This window comes from Sminthopsis crassicaudata, chromosome 3 (genome assembly GCF_048593235.1).
Source record: "Sminthopsis crassicaudata isolate SCR6 chromosome 3, ASM4859323v1, whole genome shotgun sequence".
In the NCBI taxonomy this organism is placed as follows: domain Eukaryota; kingdom Metazoa; phylum Chordata; class Mammalia; order Dasyuromorphia; family Dasyuridae; genus Sminthopsis; species Sminthopsis crassicaudata.
Window position 1 is genome coordinate 651,086,571 of NC_133619.1, and position 14,393 is coordinate 651,100,963.

General features: G+C 63.7%; 3 protein-coding genes across 3 annotated transcripts; 2 read left to right on the forward strand and 1 right to left on the reverse strand.

Annotated features, from left to right (window-relative positions):
* Positions 1–1,325: 1,325 nt before the first annotated feature.
* Positions 1,326–3,962, reverse strand: TSEN34 (tRNA splicing endonuclease subunit 34). Its single transcript, XM_074308097.1, is given in 4 exon segments — positions 1,326–2,240; positions 2,945–3,241; positions 3,244–3,424; positions 3,600–3,962. Coding segments are annotated over 4 exon segments (909 nt in total). The 5' UTR covers positions 3,843–3,962; the 3' UTR covers positions 1,326–2,052.
* A 610-nt stretch (positions 3,963–4,572) lies between these two features.
* MBOAT7 (membrane bound acylglycerophosphatidylinositol O-acyltransferase MBOAT7) lies at positions 4,573–8,353 on the forward strand. Its single transcript, XM_074308085.1, has 8 exons — positions 4,573–4,701; positions 5,155–5,234; positions 5,366–5,495; positions 5,621–5,747; positions 5,944–6,091; positions 6,640–6,997; positions 7,335–7,511; positions 7,670–8,353. Exons 2-8 carry the CDS (start codon positions 5,159–5,161, stop codon positions 8,079–8,081), a joined length of 1,428 nt encoding a protein of 475 aa, XP_074164186.1. The 5' UTR covers positions 4,573–4,701; positions 5,155–5,158; the 3' UTR covers positions 8,082–8,353.
* A 121-nt stretch (positions 8,354–8,474) lies between these two features.
* TMC4 (transmembrane channel like 4) lies at positions 8,475–14,346 on the forward strand. The gene is made up of 15 exons (XM_074308081.1): positions 8,475–8,611; positions 9,617–9,830; positions 9,973–10,118; positions 10,202–10,434; positions 10,936–11,072; positions 11,192–11,339; positions 11,546–11,713; positions 11,790–11,953; positions 12,057–12,183; positions 12,382–12,479; positions 12,784–12,967; positions 13,235–13,365; positions 13,605–13,760; positions 13,831–13,909; positions 14,004–14,346. Exons 1-15 carry the CDS (start codon positions 8,554–8,556, stop codon positions 14,070–14,072), a joined length of 2,112 nt encoding a protein of 703 aa, XP_074164182.1. The 5' UTR covers positions 8,475–8,553; the 3' UTR covers positions 14,073–14,346.
* Positions 14,347–14,393: the final 47 nt, after the last annotated feature.

Sequence of the window (14,393 nt, forward strand, 5' to 3'; positions counted from 1 at the left end):
AGAGAATTTTCAGATGAAATTAACGTCATCCACAGTCATGTGAAAAAAAATATTCTCACTATTGTTTAGAAAAAATGCAAATTAAAACTCATGAGGTTCCACCTCTTACCTCTCAGATTAGCAAAGATGGTAGGAAAAGATAATGATAAATGTTGGAGGTGATGTGGGAAAACTGGGACACATACATTGTTAGTGGAGTTGTAAATGGAACCAACCATTCTAGAGAGCAGACTGGAACTATGCCCAAATAGATATCAAACTGTGCGTCCCCTTTGACCCAGCAGTGTCTCTACTGGGCTTACATCCCAAAGAGATCTAAAAGGAGGGAAAGGGACCCACACGTGCAAAACTGTGACAGCTTTTATGGTCGCAAAAAATTGGACATTGAGTGGATGCCCATCACTTGGAGAATGGCTGAATAAGTTATGGTATATGGATGTTATGGAGTATTATTATTCTATAAAAAGTGATGAAAAAGCAGAAAAGCCTGGATGGAAAGACTTAAATGAACTGATGCCGACATGAGCATCATTGAACACAGTAAGGGCAAGGGGAAGACTTAGCTCCTCTCAGCAATGCAGTGATCCGAGGCAATTCCAAGAGATTTGGGATGGAAAATGCCATCTGCATTCAGAGAAAGAATAATGGAGACTGAGTGTGGATCGAAGCACACTGTTTTCAGCTCTCTTGTTTTTTCTTTCTTTTGTTTTTTCTCTTTTGTTCTGATTTTTTTTCCCCCAATGTGACTCCTATGGAAATATGTTTAAAGGACTGCAAATACTTAGCCTCTATCAGATTGCTTGCTGTTGTGTGGAGGGGGAAGGTGGGGAATGGAGGGAGAAGAGAAATTGGAACTCAAAATCTTACCAAAATGAATGTTGGATTGTACCAGTAATAAGATTATGAGATGATCACCTGTGATGGGTTTAGCTCTTCTCAGCAAAGCTCTGATTCAAGGCAATTCCAATAGACTAGGAATAGAAAATGTCAATCACATCCAGAGGGAGAACTGTGGAGACTGAATGTGGATCAGGGCACAGGATTTTTACTTTTTGTTTCTTTCTCACAGGTTTATTTTTTCCTTTTTGGTCTGATTCTCCGTGTACAAGATGACAAATATGGAAATGTTTAAAAGGATGGCAAATATTTAACCTACATCAGATTGCTCGCTGTCTCAGGAAAGGGGGAAGTAAGGGAGAGAGGAAGAAAAATTTAGAACACAGAAGTTTTACAAAAATGTATGCTGCAGATTCTCTCCACATGTATTTGGAAAAATAAAACACTATTAAAAGTTTAAAGAAAAAAAAAGAATCTGCCAACAACCATGACAACAAGAGAATGTAATTGGAAAAATAAAGTAGTATTAAAATAAAATTTATATACAAAACAAATAATGGGGCAACGTGGTGTTCAGCAGATTGTCTCTGGATTCAGCAAGGGCTCTGGGGGCTAGGCTGCTCCCAGGGTCCAGAGAGAGGCAAATGGGAAGGTGAAGGGCCCAAAATATCTACACATGAAGACAATAATGGCAAAATACTACCATTTCTACCACACCTCCTGTGTGCCAGTCACTGCGGGAAGTGCTTTCCAGTAATGATTTCAACTTGTCTCTACAACAACCCTGGGAAGGAGTTGCTAGCCCCTTTTCCTGGCTCAGAACTAGGGGAAATGACTTGCCCGGGACCACACAGCCACGACGGGTCTGAGGGCACAGTAGAACTCAGGTCTTCAGGATCCCCTCCCAGCAATGCAACATTTAGCTGTCTGTCTCAGGATTAATGTAATGGGGGAAGAGGAGGCTCAAGCCCCTTACTGCAATCCCCATTTTAAGGATGACGAGACTGAGGCCAGAGGGAAGCTCTAGGAAAGGCTGGAGCTGACTCAGCCTCCTAGGAAGGCCCAGCCCCCAGAGTCCGCACCCATCGAGAGGTTTTGATTCTGGTTAAGCAGCAAAAGGTGGCTCCCCCTCTCCTTGGCCAATCCACGTCTGGGTTTAGATGGCATCAGGAGCTGGTCCAAAGGCTCAGGACAGGCCTCCAGCCCTCTCCCTGATCATGGCAGACCAGCCCAGTGCAGGGAGGTGTAGGCCACAGAGCCGTCAGGCCGGGGAGAGCACAGGAGCAGGGTCTTGCGCACGTTGGTCCCAAGACGTCCGGCACAGACGAGGTCCGGCAGCGGGAGGGGGTCCCCAGGGGCACAGCACTGGGCCACAAAGTGGGCGTGGTAGCGAAGGGGGTCGCCTGGAGTGCAGAGGGAGGGAGACAGTGCAGGTTAAACCTCCCTCCAGCCACCCTACCCACACAGACATGTAGGACAGGAGCAAGAGGTGGAGGGCAGGGGTCCAGGCTCACTCAGGACAGCTGAGGAAACTGAGGGCCAGGAAAAGAATGAGTGACCAGAGGCCAAAAGGCAAAGGGGACAGAATCAGAGCTGACTGATTTTTTTTGGTGGAGGCAGTCTGGGTCTTGACCAGGATCTCAACAGTTACTAAGTACTAAATGTCTGAGAGGGGATTTGAACTCGGGTCCTCCTGATTTGGGAGTCAGTTCTCTCTCCACTTCAGGGATGGGCTCAGGGGTCAGAATCCACACTGGGCTGTCTCCTCCCCCACTGTCTTAGACAGTGGTCATCTAGCTCTTGCATGGCGCCCCCCAATGAGAACAGGCCCCCTAATGAGAACAGCAGCTCCCTAAACCCAAATCTGCTTTTCTGCAACTCCTCCTCCAAACCCCATCGCCCCCATTTTACACAGAAGTAAACTGAGGTTCAGAAGTCAGGGCCTTCCTTAGGGTAAAACTACCAAACCTGGGGGGAGGAGGGGCTTTGTCTGCAATTCAAGATTAAAGAGAAGCCAGGAGGGAAGCAGTGATACCCCCTCCCCCCAGCTCTGGAACAAAGGGCTCACACATGAAGGGCCCTGGAGAAGGGGGCAGAAGCAGCTCACCTGGATAGACCAGAAAGTCGCCCCCAAACTTGCCCCCGGAGGTGAGGAAGTAGCCCCTTTCCCACAGGTCCTTGTAGACTTGGTACCGGAGCTCGTGAGCTGGGTTTCCAGCATGGGGCCAATCTGGGGACGGATGGTGCCAGTCCAGGGGCCTGGCCCAGGCTGCTCGGGGGCGAGCTGTGGGCAGCTGGACTAGCATGGCAGTCTCCGGGAAAGGGGGCTGCAGCCCTGTGGGAGAAGGGGAGGAGCAAAGCGGGAGAGGTGGGACCTCTGCAGGCACTCCTGGCCCCCTCCCCCAAAGGCCCCCAGCTCACCTCCCTCCTCTCCTTGCCCCATCTCCGGAGGGCCCCGCTGTTTCTTGGCCCGGCCCTGGGCAATGTGCTCGGCCAGGTCCCGTAGGCGCCTCTGCCGGGCCTCGGACGCCAGGGCCCGCTGCTCCCGGAATCCAGCCTCCTGCTCCAGACGGTACGCAGCCGCAGCCTGAGGAAGAGGGGGCTTTCAGCTGAGACAGGGGCCCAGGCTCTGCCCTCCTCCCCCGGAGTCCTAGGCTCCCCGGCCTCTCCCGCCCTCCCCCGGGGTTCTGGCTCCTCTCCCTCGCCCCCTCCCCCTGGGTCCTCAGCTCCCGGGCTCCCCGCCGGCGCTCCCCCCGGGGCACCTGGGCTCGCTGGCCGGATTCTGGGCGCCGTGCGGTGACGAGCGTGGCGGCGCCGATCTCGGCCAGCAGCCGGGCCTCCTCCGGCAGCAGCAGCAGCGGGAGACCGAGGCGCGCGTTCTGCCGGGGTCCCCGAGCCAGGCTCCCCACGGGCCGGCCCCCCACGCCCAGCCGTTCCCGCAGCGTCTGGGCAGCCTCGGCGCTCCACACCAGGGCCTGCCCGGCCTTCACCTCCACCACCAGCATGGAGTCGGGCTCCAGAGCCGCTCGGGGCCGGCTACCGCAGGGCTCGCCGAGCCAGCCAGCGCCCACGTGTCCAGTAGCTCCCGGAGCCGTCACTGGAGCCCGGCCCCAGCCCCGCCCCTTCCGAGCTCTTGCAGCCAAAGCCACGCCCCCCCCCCCAGAATATTTTGCCCTCAGCCCGCCCCGTTGCCAAATCTCCGCCCCTTTCCCCAGACTCGACGTCAGACCCGCCCCCGTGCGTAGCTCATCCCCTGGGCTCCACCCCCTTAGAAGCCCTCACCTTCAGCTCCGCCCCTTGCCCAAACGCCCCGCCTTCGTTCCCTGCCTCTTTCAGCCACCCTGTACTCGCACCCACTTCTTTCCAAAGTTCGGGCTTCAGCTCCGCCCCTTTCCGAATGCCCGGTCCTCGGCCTCCGTCTCCTTCCCTAATTCATTCCCTACTCCATTTCGAGCCCTCGAACTTCAGCCACGCCCCATCGGAACCCTCACCCGGCAGCCTCTTCCCGAAAGCCAGTGGCCAGGCTCCGCCCCTGCTAGTAGCCCTTCCCTCAGCCCCACCCCTTGGAAGGTCGGAGCCAGTAGCCCCGCCCTCTATTAAAATGATAGCCTTGGCCCAGCTCCTTTCCACATGTCAGGTCCTGCCACAGGCCCCGCCCCCTTTCCTCTTTAGACCCAGAGCCCGGCCCCTCTCCGCCAGGCCCTGCTAAGTCGGGGCTCCTGTTCGGGGGCCTGCGGCTCCGCCCCGGATCCGGAAGGGAGGGCGGCCGCAGGAGGGGGCGGGCTGAGCTGGAGTTGCCGGGGGTGGGACTGGGAGGCTGCCTCCGCTATTCTGACGGGTCCCAGCCTGGTCTCTGGGCTGCAGGTGGGACGGGGTTCCGGGGACCCCATCTGGAGCCAGATGGGACTGAGGGAGGCTCGGACAACTTGGGGAGCGGAGGGGAAGGGAGAAGGGGCAAGCTCGGGACCTCCTGGGGCGCGGGGAGGGGGGGACATCCCCGATCCCCTGGGGGAGGGGCATTCCCGGGACCTCCTGGGGCGCGGGGAGGGGGGGACATCCCCGATCCCCTGGGGGAGGGGCATTCCCGGGACCTCCTGGGGCGCGGGGAGGGGGGGACATCCCCGATCCCCTGGGGGAGGGGCATTCTCGGGACGGGGGGGGGGGGGGGGGCAGGCTGGAAGAGAGGTGTCTGCTCCAAGACCACCAAGGGACGGAGAAGATTAGGGGGCTCCTGAGGACTCGGGAGAGGACACATCCTGAGCCTTAAGGAGTCGGGGAGGGGGATGCGTGGGTGACTGCGGCCCCACCCCCACCCAGAAACATGACTCCCGAGGAGTGGCAGTATCTTGCGATCCTCCTTATCTCCATCCCCGTGGGCTTCCTCTTTAAGCAAGCGGGTGAGTGTGTTCCCCTTCCTGTGGTCCGACTCTGGGCAGATGGGGGAAGGGAGGGGAGCAGAGGGCCTGGGGGGGGGGGGGCCAGTGCCGAGGCCCGGCCTCCTGTCCCACTGCCTCCCGCTCCCCTCCAGGTCCCGGGCTGAAGCAATGGGGAGCCGCAGGGGTGGGTGTGGCACTGACCCTGCTCACCTGCGGACCCCACATCCTGCACTCGCTGGCCACCGTCCTGGGCACCTGGATCATCATGGAGACCTGGCCCAGGTAACTGGCCGGGCCGGCCCGGCAGCCCCTCCCCCCCGCCCTCTGGCCCAGTTGGGAAGAGCCCGGCTTGACAGCGGCACTGGTGTCTCTCTGTCTGTCTCTGTCTGTCCCCTTCCTCTGGGCAGATCCTGCCACGCCCTGGCCCTGGCCTGGACCTTCCTCTACCTCCTCTTCTTCCGCATGGTCACCGTATTGGGGCTCCCCGCCCCCACACCCTTCACCAATGCCGTGCAGTTGCTGCTCACACTCAAGGTGAGGTCTTGGAACTTGCAGCTCTCAGCACCTTAGGCTCCTCCCAGGGATCTCCAGTTGTGGCCCCCAACTCCGAGAGCCCCCCGGAATTCCAGCTCCCCAGGCGGGCTACAGGGCTTAGTTAGTTTGGCCCCTCCTGAGCTCCCTGGGAGAGATGGGCCAAAAGGGCAGACCCTGACCCTGTGCCCGTTCCCAGCTGGTGAGCCTTGCCAGCGAGGTGCAGGAGCTCCGGGCGCACAAGGAAGAGGATCCCCAGAAGCGGCCGTCTGTGGGGCAGCTCCTCGCCGTGCCCTCCCTGCCCCAGATACTCAGCTACAGCTACTGCTACGTGGGCCTCCTGACGGGTGAGCAGCCCCTGCCCGGGTCCTCTGTCCCCCGGAAGGCCTCCAGCTAGGGGCAGTGCCCTTCTTAAACAGGGACCCCACTGCTGACCCGGGAGCTTGTGGTCCACTAAGAACACCTGCTCTCTCATCACACCTCCCTGGCATCTTCTAGTGACAACTGCTGGATAGAAAAGTGGGAAAGTGGGTTCAGTCCCACCTGTGACAGCAGCCCAGGGACCCTCCACAGCCATTTAACCTCCCTGGGCCCGACTGCTCCTTGGTAAAGTGAGGGGCCTCCAGACCCGCCAAGTGGGGCTCCGCGATGGGCAGTGTGACACATTGGGTAGGGTTCTCTTGGGCTCCTGCCCGGTACCTCCTAGCCGTGTGAACGGAAGCGCCCATTCTTTGGCAGAATGGGAAGTCCGGGCAGCTTCTCCCGTGGGGGACCTCATGAGGCGGACCTTGGGCCCTGGTCTGCTGTGCTCCCTCCCGTGGGTCTCCCCAGTGTCCGCTTCTGCCCCAACCTCTCCTCTCCCTGCATCCACGCCTGCCCTGACCTCTCCCGGCAGGCCCCTTCTACCGCTACCGCACGTACCACGACTGGGTGCACCAAGGCCCGGCGCCGGTGCCCAGCTGGGAGCCGCTGCTGCTGCGGGCCCGGCCGGCCCCTGTCTTTGGCCTGCTCTTCCTGCTGTCCTCCTGGCTCTTCCCACTGGAGGCCGTGCGGGAGGACGCCTTTTACGACCGGCCCTTCGCCTTCCGCCTCTTCTACATGGTGCCCGTCTTCTTCGCCTTCCGGATGCGCTTCTACGTGGCCTGGATCGCGGCCGAGTGTGACTGCATAGCCGCCGGATTCGGGGCCTACCCCGTGGGGGCCAAGTCAAGGGCCGGGGGCGGCCCCACCCAGCCCTATCCTGCGCCAGACAGGTCAGCATCCACCACGGGTCGGGTCGCTGGGGCCCAGGGATGCCCCTTTCCCCGTGGGCTTCCAGACTCTCCGCGGCTGTGGTCGGTGGGACTACCCAGGCCATCCTGTAGTGGGGGAGGGTGCTCTTCCCCGTCCGGGGCCCCTGGTGGCCATCAGCCTGAGATGCAGGGGTGAGGGCCCCCCCACCCCCAGGCTAAGCTGGGCCCTGCCCTGCGATTGCACCTGCAAGCCTTGAGGGAAGGTTCTGGAGGCAGAGCTGGTCACCCCGGTGGGCCCAGGCCAGTCCCCTTGGGCTGGGGCGTCAGGGCCCCTCCCGACCTCCAGCCGTCCCTCCAGCCCAGAAGCCGGAGCAGCCACCAAATACGACTACGAGACCATCCGCAACATCGACTGCTATCAGACGGACTTCTGTGTACGCGTCCGCGATGGGATGCGGTACTGGAACATGACGGTGCAGTGGTGGCTCGCCCAGTACGTCTACAAGAGTGCGCCCGCCCGCTCTTACGTGCTGAGGTGAGCCCCCGGGAGCGGGGGTGGGCAGTGGAGGGCCCCGTGCTCCTGACCCCCACCATCCCCCCCACCCACATCATCTCCCATCCCCTTGATCCCCACTGTCCCCCTGACTTGCCATCCCCCTGACTCTCTCCGTCCCATCTCCCGCCTCCCCATAGGAGTGCCTGGACCATGCTGCTTAGCGCCTACTGGCACGGCATCCACCCCGGCTACTACCTGAGCTTCCTGACCATCCCCTTGTGCCTGGCCGCCGAGGGCTGCCTGGAGTCCGGCCTTCGAAGCCGCCTGGGCCCCAAGGCCCAGCAGGCCTGGGACTGGGCCCACTGGTTCCTGAAGATGCGCGCCTACGACTACATGTGCATGGGCTTTGTCCTGCTGTCGCTGCGAGACACCCTTCGCTACTGGGCCTCCATCTATTTCTGCATCCACCTTCTGGCCCTGGGGGGCCTGCTGCTGGGGTTGGCCCTGGGCGGGGGAGGCCCTGGCCGCAGGGGCGGGGGTGCCCGCTCTGAAGCCAAGACCCTCTCAAACAAGCATCCCCCACCCCCCGACAAGTTGCGGGAGGAGTGAGGAGCCCCTGGAGCCGGGCAGGGCGGGGCCGGGCACTGAGTTCCCCACAGGTCCGAGGGGGCTCCCGAATTCCTGGGGGGCGCCAAGGCTGAGGGGCTGGAGACCCCGGAAGCCTGGATCCCAGAGGGGCCGGAGGATCGGACCGAGCTAGGGCAGGATGAGCCGTCTTCCTGGGGCTGACAGGGCTGGGAATCCTGAAGCCGGCCTCCCCCCAGGCTGGCTCCTTGGGGGGGTGGAATTTTAATTTTCTCAATAAAGAGCCTTGGACAAAAGCTTTGGTGTGATTGTCTGGGAGCCCCCCCCCCCTGTTTCGAGATTTCCTCTGCCAGGACGGCGGCCGCAGACTACAGCCCCCGCCAGGCCTTGCGCCAGGTGCCAGAGCTCTGCTGGGAGGCCAGCTTTCCAGGTGTGGGAGGGGCCAGCCCCGCCCCGCCTCACCTGAGCGCTGCCATAGCCCCAGGGACCCAAAAGAATGGAGGCCGGAGCAGCGGGGGAGGACTGGAGGCCCAGGGGCCCTGGTCGCAGAGGAGGTCGGTGCGGGTGGGGGGGAGAGGGAGAGGAGCCCCAGCAAGGAGAGGAGGAAGGTGTAAGCTCCGACCCGGCCCTGCGGAAGGAAGGAGGAAGTGGCCCCAGGCCAAAGTCCTGCTGGGGGCGGGAGGGGACGCCAAGTCCCTGAGCTCCGGGCAGCTTAGGGGGCTAGATGGGGGGAGGGGAAGCTGGGCTCCGAGAGACGGGGGGAGGAGCTGGGGGCGCTCCCGAGAATAAGCTGCCCAGGGGAGGAAGCTGATGCTCAGAACCCCCAGAGTTCTGGGCAGGGGCATCCCTGGGGCCCCCCGGGGAGAGGGGGGATCCAAGTATCTGAGTGAACAGAGCTGGGGGCAGGAGCACAGCTTAGTGCCCAAAGGAAAGGGAGCGGGGGATCCCGGAGGGGGCGGGGTAGCGGAGTGGGGGAAGGTGAGCCTCAGACTGGAGCCATGCGCCCCCTCCCCTGCGGAGCCGGGGATCCCGGAGGGGGCGGGGTAGCAGGGTGGGGGACGTGCTGGGAGGTAAGCCTCACACTGGAGCTATGCGCCCCCTCCCCTGCGGGGCCGGGGTAGCGGGGTGGGGGATGTGCTGGGAGGTAAGCCTCAGACTGGAGCCATGCGCCCCCTCCCCTGCGGAGCGGGGGATCCCGGAGGGGCGGGGTAACGGGGTGGGGGACGTGCTGGGAGGTAAGCCTCAGACTGGAGCCCTGCGCCCCCTCCCCTGCGGAGCGGGGGATCCCGGAGGGGCGGGGTAACGGGGTGGGGGACGTGCTGGGAGGTAAGCCTCAGACTGGAGCCTTGCGCCCCCTCCCCTGCGGAGCGGGGGATCCCGGAGGGGCGGGGTAACGGGGTGGGGGACGTGCTGGGAGGTAAGCCTCAGACTGGAGCCATGCGCCCCCTCCCCTGCGGGGCCGGGGTAGCGGGTGGGGGATGTGCTGGGGGAAGGGTGGGGAAGGGCGGTCCTGGATCCCCTAGAGCTTTGCCGTCCTTTCTCCTCCCGGCCCCCCGCAGGCGCATCGCTGTCCACCTTACTTAGCCAGCTCCCGAGCTCTGCCACAGTGAGGTACAGAGGTCCGGGAGTTCCTCCCTGGGGAGAGCCAGACCCGCCTCTGGAGCAGAGCGGGCCTGAGGCCTGGCCGCAAGAGGGATCTCCCCCCGGGACGCCCCCAGAATCCCAGGCCCTTCGAGAGCTGCCCTGGCCCCTGGAGGCCAAACGGCTTCTGTGGTGAGAGCTGCCCCCACCCCAGCTGCTGCCTTGCCTCCTCCCCTGCCCCGGGCGCTAGTGAGGGGCGGGAACCCCCCCCCAGTTTTCTCTCTCCTCTCCCATCCGTTTTTGCCACTCCATGCCTCTGCTCCCCTCTCCCCAGGAAGCTCCAAGCTGGCAGGCCAGAAAGGCCGGCGTCGGGCAGCCAGGGATCCAAGGGGACCCTGCTCCTGGGCCGAGCCTGGGCTCGCTTGGCTGGAGCCCCAAAGATCCTGGTTCCCTGGAGGACCACACTGACAAGGATCGGGGGTGAGTGGGGCCTGTGGGACACCGGGGTCCCCCGGGACGCAGCCGCCGGACCAGGGGGTCCCTAACACCTCTTCTCCGTCCAGGCCAGTATGGGGCGGGCACCGAGTCCTACTTCAGACTCCTTCGCTTTCTGCTGGGTTTGAACATTCTGGGGGCCTTGTTCCAAGGAGCTCTGACCCTGCTGCCCCTCCTCCTGCTGGGGCCCATCCCGGGGCCACCCTCACACGGTGTCCATCAGCCCTGCGGCCCCTATGACCCGCTGCCCCAGGGCCTGGTGGACTACCCCACGTACCTCATCAACCTGCTCTCTGGACAGGTAAGGATCCTGTCCCCAGGAGTCAGGCTCCCCGCTGTGTCCCAAAGTCAGGCCCCACCCCCTGTGCCCCAAAGTCAAGCTCCCCCCCTGTGCCCCAAGAGTCAGACCCCACCCCCCTGTGCCCCAAAGTCAAGCTCCCCCCCTGGGCCCCAAGAGTCAGACCCCACCCCCCTGTGCCCCAAGAGTCAGGCCCCACCCCCCTGTGCCCCAAGAGTCAGGCCCCCCCCTGTGCCCCAAGAGTCAGGCCCCACCCCCCTGTGCCCCAAGAGTCAGGCCCCACCCCCCTGTGCCCCAAGAGTCAGCCCCTCCTCCCCTCCCCTTCCCCTCCCCCAGCATTAGACCCCAGAGCTTTGGAGCACAAAAAGAGCCTGCAACCAAAGGCATGGTTCAGGAAGAGCGGGCAGCCCCCCAGGGGCAGGTTGCCCATTCCGGGCTCCCCTCCGCCCCGCTGCCCCGGGGTTTCGTCTCTTCCTGCCCGCCTGCCCCTTGTTTCCCTCACAGGGTCATCTAGAGTGGTCCCCCCTCTTTTACGGTTTCTACCCGGCGCAGCTGACCGGCGGCACCTTCCGGCTGCCCATGGCCTACTTGCTGTGCACGTTCGTCTGTGGGCTCCTCTGCCTTCTCCTGATTCTCCACAGGTAGGATTTCCGAGCCCCGGCCCCAGCCTTCCTCAGCCCTTCCTGGGCCCGGGCCTGAGCCGCCCTCCCTCCCCTCCGCCTAACCCCCAGCCCGGCTCTGAGGCCCCGCCCCCACGCAGGTCGGTGTCCGGACTGAAGCAGACCCTGCTGAGCGAATCCGGGGCCCTGACCAGCTACAGCCACCGCATCTTCTCGGCCTGGGACTTCGGGCTCCGGGGCCCGGGCCCGGTGGAGCTCCGCAGGCGAGCGCTCCGCTACGAGCTGCAGGTGCTTCCGGGGCGGCCGGAGCAGGACCATGGACAGGGCGCAGAAGTCCGGGAGGGGCCTGGGGGCGGGGCTTGCAACTTGGAGGGGAGGGACGGGGCTGGGGAGGGGGAGCTGCCAGGGGGCGGCCCGGGATTTAGGCGGGAGACGAGAGCTGGGGGGGGGGGGCGGCCGCCAGCGGGTCTCGGAGTCCGCGCTCTCTCGCCCAGGTGGAGCTGGAGGAGGCCTCGCTGAGGAAGCGCGCAGAGGCCCGGAGCCGGGCGCAGTGGGCCGGCCTGTGGGCGGCCCGGATACTGCTCAACCTGCTGGTGCTCGCCATGCTGGGGGCCGCCTTTTACGGGATCTACTGGGCCGTGGACCCCAACAAGGTTTTGCAGGTATGACCCAGGCTCTGGGGGGGGGGTGCTGAGAGCCTCAGGGCGGGGCTGTTCCTCAGCCCCATCCTCCCCTCAGAACGTCCCTGTGGTCCTGGAGACCCCGATCCTGAAGCTGCTGGTGGCCTATCTGCCGTCCATCTTCATATCTGCCGCTAACCTCCTTCTGCCTCCCGTCTTCGGCCTGATCACCGGCCTGGAGGGCTACACCCGCAGCCGCCAGCTCCAGCTCCTGCTTCTCAGGTGATGCGGCCGGCGGGCCGGCGGGGGCTGGACCTGGCTCCGCCCCCACTGGCTGGGGCTCCTCCCTCCCCGCCATCCACACTGCCTGTCTCCCCGCCCCCAGGACCGTGTTTCTCCGCCTGGCCTCTCCGGTGGTCCTGCTGGCGTCCCTCTGGAACGAGATCACCTGCGGGGGCGAGCCTGAGGCTGAGGCCTGTGCCACCTGCGGCTACAACTACAAGGAGCAACCGGTGATGGCAGGATCCCCGAAAGGGCACAGGGCTGGGGACACCCGGCCCTGGGGTGGGCGAGGGGGGGGGGAAGACCAGGGCAGGGACATCTGGAGCCTCAAGGGGCTCAAGGGATGCTGGGTCCCCGAGGGGTGGGGACCAGGAGAAGGGGAGCGACGCTTTGGGTTTTACTTGACGGATCCCCTACCCCATCCCCAGTGTTGGGAAACCCGGGTGGGGCAGGAGATGTACAAGCTACTGCTGTTCGACCTGCTGACCTTCCTGGCCATCCCGGTGCTGGTCCAGTTCCCGCGCAAGTACGCCCGAGTTTACTCCTCGCCCCCTCTCGGATAGCCTAGAAGCCCTCTGCATCCTCCCGTCCCCTAAGATTTCCCCCCCTTCTGCCCGGTCCCCATACTCAGTTGCAGAAAACCATGGCCCCGCCATTAGACCCCGTTCTCCCCTCCCCTGGGAGTGCTAGGAAGAAATGCACAGACCGGGAGCAAGTAGAGCTGGCTGCCGGCGGCTATCCAGACCTGGGAACGGCGAGCCCGGGGGCTGTAGGAAAACGCCCGGGAAGAGCAAGCCTCGAGCCGCATCCTCCCCTCCTTCCTCCTCTAGACTCTTGGGCAGTATGTGCGGGGGCTGCCTGGGGCGTCTGCTGGGGACCATGGAGTTCCAGGTCCCGGAGGAGGTGCTGGGGCTCGTGTATGGGCAGACGCTGGTCTGGATAGGGGCCTTCTACTGCCCCCTCCTAGCGGGGCTCAACACAATCAAATTCCTGATCGTCTTCTACCTGAAGAGGGTGAGGGCGGGAGGGAGGGTGCCCCTGACGAGTCTCCCCCCCAGTCTCCCCCGGGGCCCTCACGAGTCTCCCCCCCCACGAGTCTCCCCCCCCAGTCTCCCCTGGGGCCCTGATGGGTCTCCCTCCCGGCCCTGACGAGTCTCCCCCCCCAACAAGTCTCCCCCCCCAGAGTCTCCCCCCCAGTCTCCCCGGGGCCCTGACGAGTCTCCCCCCCACGAGTCTCCCCCCCAGTCGCCCCCGGGCCCAGACGAGTCTCCCCCGCTGCAGTTCTCGCTCTTCTTCTTCTGTTCTCCGGCCTCTCGCACGTTCCGCGCCTCCACCGCGAACTTCTTCTTCCCACTCGTGCTGCTCCTGGGCTTGGCCGTCTCCGCCGTCCCCGTGCTCTACGGCATTTTCGTGTGAGTGTCCAGGGCGTCCTCCTCCTCCCCCTCCCCCAGCTCGGTGCTGTCCGGGGGCGCTGCAGAAAGGCGCGTGCGCCGAGCCCTCGCGAGCTGCTCTTAGTGACCAAGGGGCAGAAGCAGAGCCACAACTCCCCCCTTACCGAGAGCCGGGGACCGGGCGGGGGCGGGGCGGGGCCGCCCGCTCCAGTGCCCGAGTCTGGGTCCCGTCCGTGCGCTCGCTCCGATTCCCGTTTCAGGATCCCACCGTCCAAGCTGTGTGGCCCCTTCCGGGGCCAGCGGACCATTTGGGCGGCCGTACCTCATGCCATCCAGGGCCTGCCCCAGACTGCCCGAGATTTCCTGTTCTTTCTGGGGACCCTAAGCTTCGCTGTCCCTCTGCTGCTCGTGTCAAGGTGGGGCAGGGGCGCCCGGGGGGAGGGGGCGCCAAAGGGAAAGGGTCTTCACGTCCTTCCTCTCCCCTAGCGTCCTGATGGTGTACACCTTGACACTGGCCAGTTCCTACGGCCGCCAGGTCTCCAAGCTGAAGGGGCACATAAAGATGGTGAGGGCGGGGCGGGGCGGGGCGGGGCGGGAGGGGGACTGGACAGGACAGGGACCGCTTCTCTTTTCATGCGCTCCGCTCTCCTCGTCCTCAGGAAAGCGAAAGTAAAGTGCTCTTGGCCCAGAGGATTGTGGCGCTCAGCGGGGAGGATCGGGATCTCTGATGCCGAGAAGCCACCGGAGCGGGCTCGGGGGCCGGGAGCGACATCGTCCAACTCTCGCCCGCCAGGAGTGGGAGGCACGGAGACTACAAGTCCCATGAGATCTCGCGGCAAAAGTGCCCTAGGGGCTTCTGGGAGACCGAGGGCCTCCTGGCCAATCCACCGGGCAGTGGGGAGGGTTGTAAAGGTCTCCGGAAACCCAAGCCCCGAGTTCCCATCGGAAGCCCAGGCGTGCCAAGCCAAAACCCTCTTAATAAACGTAGCCTCGTCCCCTCGGCGTTTTTCTCCTTCTCTCGGCTCCACCCTTGGAGCTCCGCTCGATCG